The sequence below is a fragment of the Pteropus vampyrus genome, unplaced genomic scaffold (assembly GCF_000151845.1).
Source record: "Pteropus vampyrus isolate Shadow unplaced genomic scaffold, Pvam_2.0 Scaffold594, whole genome shotgun sequence".
Taxonomy (NCBI): Eukaryota; Metazoa; Chordata; class Mammalia; order Chiroptera; family Pteropodidae; genus Pteropus; species Pteropus vampyrus.
In genome coordinates this window covers 94301-96933 of record NW_011889375.1, presented here as the reverse complement: position 1 = coordinate 96933, position 2633 = coordinate 94301, and the positions used below count along the sequence as shown (strand labels likewise).

The 2633-nt window shown below is 65.5% G+C and overlaps 1 protein-coding gene across 1 annotated transcript in view; it reads right to left on the bottom strand.

Moving 5' to 3' along the window:
- LOC105308588 (ATP-binding cassette sub-family A member 13-like) overlaps window positions 1-2633 on the bottom strand; it is a gene marked incomplete at its 5' end in the record, with an annotated part of 87537 nt that overhangs the window by 5679 nt on the left and 79225 nt on the right. Inside the window, one exon of the mRNA XM_023525674.1 lies at window positions 1702-1805. Coding sequence (XP_023381442.1) covers window positions 1702-1805 — 104 coding nt within the window. The remainder of the gene's footprint in view (window positions 1-1701; window positions 1806-2633) is intronic.

The following is a 2633-nucleotide window of genomic DNA, read 5'->3' as shown; positions in this document are numbered from 1 at the left end:
TCACACAGCTGGAGCGGGCCAGAGGGTCAGCAGCGACTCTGCCACCACTGAAGGGGACGCCGCCATTTGGACCCCTGGGGGCCATGCCCACGCCCACAGCACTGCCGTGACCCTCTCCAGCCAAGGAGACAGGAAGGGCCACCAGCGCCAGCCCCCAGGCGTGGCCGGGCTGTGCTGGTCCCGTGCCGAGCGGCTGTGGCACGCGGCTAGCCTGCTGAGGCCACCGCACGTGCAGCAGGCCAGAGGGGCCCAAGCCACACTCTGTCAGTCCAGGGCGTGGCCCAGGCCCGTCTCAGCCCAGCGGACCCAGGAGAAGACAATACCCAGGAAAGGCAAACTCACAGAGACAGAGCCCGCGGCTCCGAACGGGGTCCCTGGAAGCAGGCAGGAGGATGCTCGTGGGGAGGTGGCGGAAACGTCCTAGACGGGACCACGGTGACACCTTCACTAAGACACGTCACGCAGTCGTACCCCGGAGCGGGTACGCCACGCGGCCTCTAAATGACATCACAGACTGTGCTTGACCTGGCAGCGAAAGTTCGGGGGCAGCGGGCGACCCGCCGGAGAATGTGCGCGAGTTAAACGCAGGGAGGAGACCGTGCAGGACGGGCTGGCGCCGCGGGGGCCCGTGGGCCGTGGAGGACCCGCTCCGGGCACCACGCCCCCGGCCTCGGCCCCCGCGCTGCCGCCACACAGACCGACTCCGCCACGGCCATCGGTGAGTCTCCCGCTCGGGGCCTCCCACGAGGAACGACGGGCCAGCTCTACACGTGACTCCGACCACAGGACCGGACAGTTCGCCTGGCACACGGTCGGTCACTCACAAACCCTCTGGGGGCTGCGCATGCTCTTCCGTGTCTCGCTGGGAAGCCCAGGCCACAGCGCCCCGGCCGACTCCCACATCCCACAGCTGTTTGTCATGAGCGGCCTAGAGGGTGAGGCCACCTCTCCACACACACAGAGCTGGCTTCTCAGCTGCTACGAAGCGGTGGGTCCCCCGGGGCTTGGTGGCACTCGCCCGCGTGTGCACCATCGTCTGGGTCTGCCCACGTCACGCCTGTGGGAACGGGGACCCGGGGCCAAGGCGACCTTGCTGACACTCTGGCCACTGCTCCTGCCGTGGCAGTGAAGTCCTCATCTCTGACCCTGGAGTCAGCACCCGTGAACCTGGCACATCAAACTCGATGGCTTGCAAGGTAAAACCTCGAACCCTCAACGTTGCGACGCTTAACTCACAGCGTGTTTCCCTTACACACAGGAAGAGGACGGTCTAAACTCTGACGTCTGATCACCACCGTACCTCAGGATTTTGTATTAGCCACACCACGGTTCCATGACGTCTAAGATCAGCACGGCTGCGCGGCCGAGGCCATTCTGAAATCTAATTACGAGACTGACTGTGTGGGGACGAAAACGTGACGCCAAACTCAGACGCTTGCTGAGTTTTCACTCGAGCTCACACACCTGCTGGGGTGAGAGGCTTGGACAACCAGGAGCTGAGAGCTGACCGCAGAAGGCCTAGCGGGGGCTGGGTGAGACCGTGGTCCAGCCCAGACGGACACCAGCTCCGCCACCTGCAGGCCAGGCAGCCTGGGTGCCGTGAGCTGCTCTCTCTCCGCATCGGCATTGTGACGAATCTCGCCCCCGGGGCAGCGCCCTGGGGTGAAGGGCGGAGTGGGTGGCCGTGAGGGCCGGGCTCACCTGTGGGTGGTCAGCACCACGGCGCAGCCTCTCTGCACCTCGTCCAGTATCACCTTCCACAGGACCCGCTTGGAGCAGGGGTCCATCCCTGAGCTGGGCTCGTCCTGAAGGAAAGACGGCACAGGCACGGGCATCACGGACCCCCACCGAGTGGACAGACGCCCTGCGCGAGAGGCAGGGCCCGCTGCGTGAAGCCGGCTCCGCAGGCCCCCTCGGCGGCCGGGCACTCAGCCCCGCACCCCGAGTCTCCGAGCCTCCTCCGCCTCTGGGAACCCTCAGAACCTCTGCAAAGACTCCAGCAGCAGAAAAAGGATCCGTTTATTGAGCAACAGCAAATAAAGTGCCATTTCTTGGAGCCCGATGCTTTCTCCTTCAATAAACACTGAAGCACTTCTCATCTGAGCCACTTTTGAGAGGCGCTTCTGGACTGAGTGATGCTTTCTGTGCCTTTTGTAGTCAGGAGCTCTCAACGTGTTTTTCGTAGGAGCGTGGGGTCTCATCTTCCCCAGAGAGGGCAGCAGAAGGGAAGTGAGCCAAACGTGGCACCGAGCGGGCGACAAACGCCTGGCCTTTCTGCAAACGGGTGACGGGTGCCCGGGGGGAGAGGCGGAGGCGAGGCACCGCGCATGCGTGAGGGCCGCTGTGTCATCCACACACGCCTGGCCCACGTCACTGCCAGCCTGACAGCCCCTCGTCCCCTCCCTGGGGAGGACCACAACGGCCCTCGGCGCAGGTCTCCAGGCGGACGCTCCGCACGGCGCCCTGGCAACGATGCTTATCGCGGCCACACGTGGGCTCTCTCGGGGACCCCTCTCCGCGCCCCGGCGGACGGACGAGGGGCCATGCGCACGGCGTGCGAGGCCGGTGCCGGGAGCGGCAATCACAGCCCAGACCCCGGCTGTCCCCACCTCGAGGGCTGCGTGCGCCCCAGC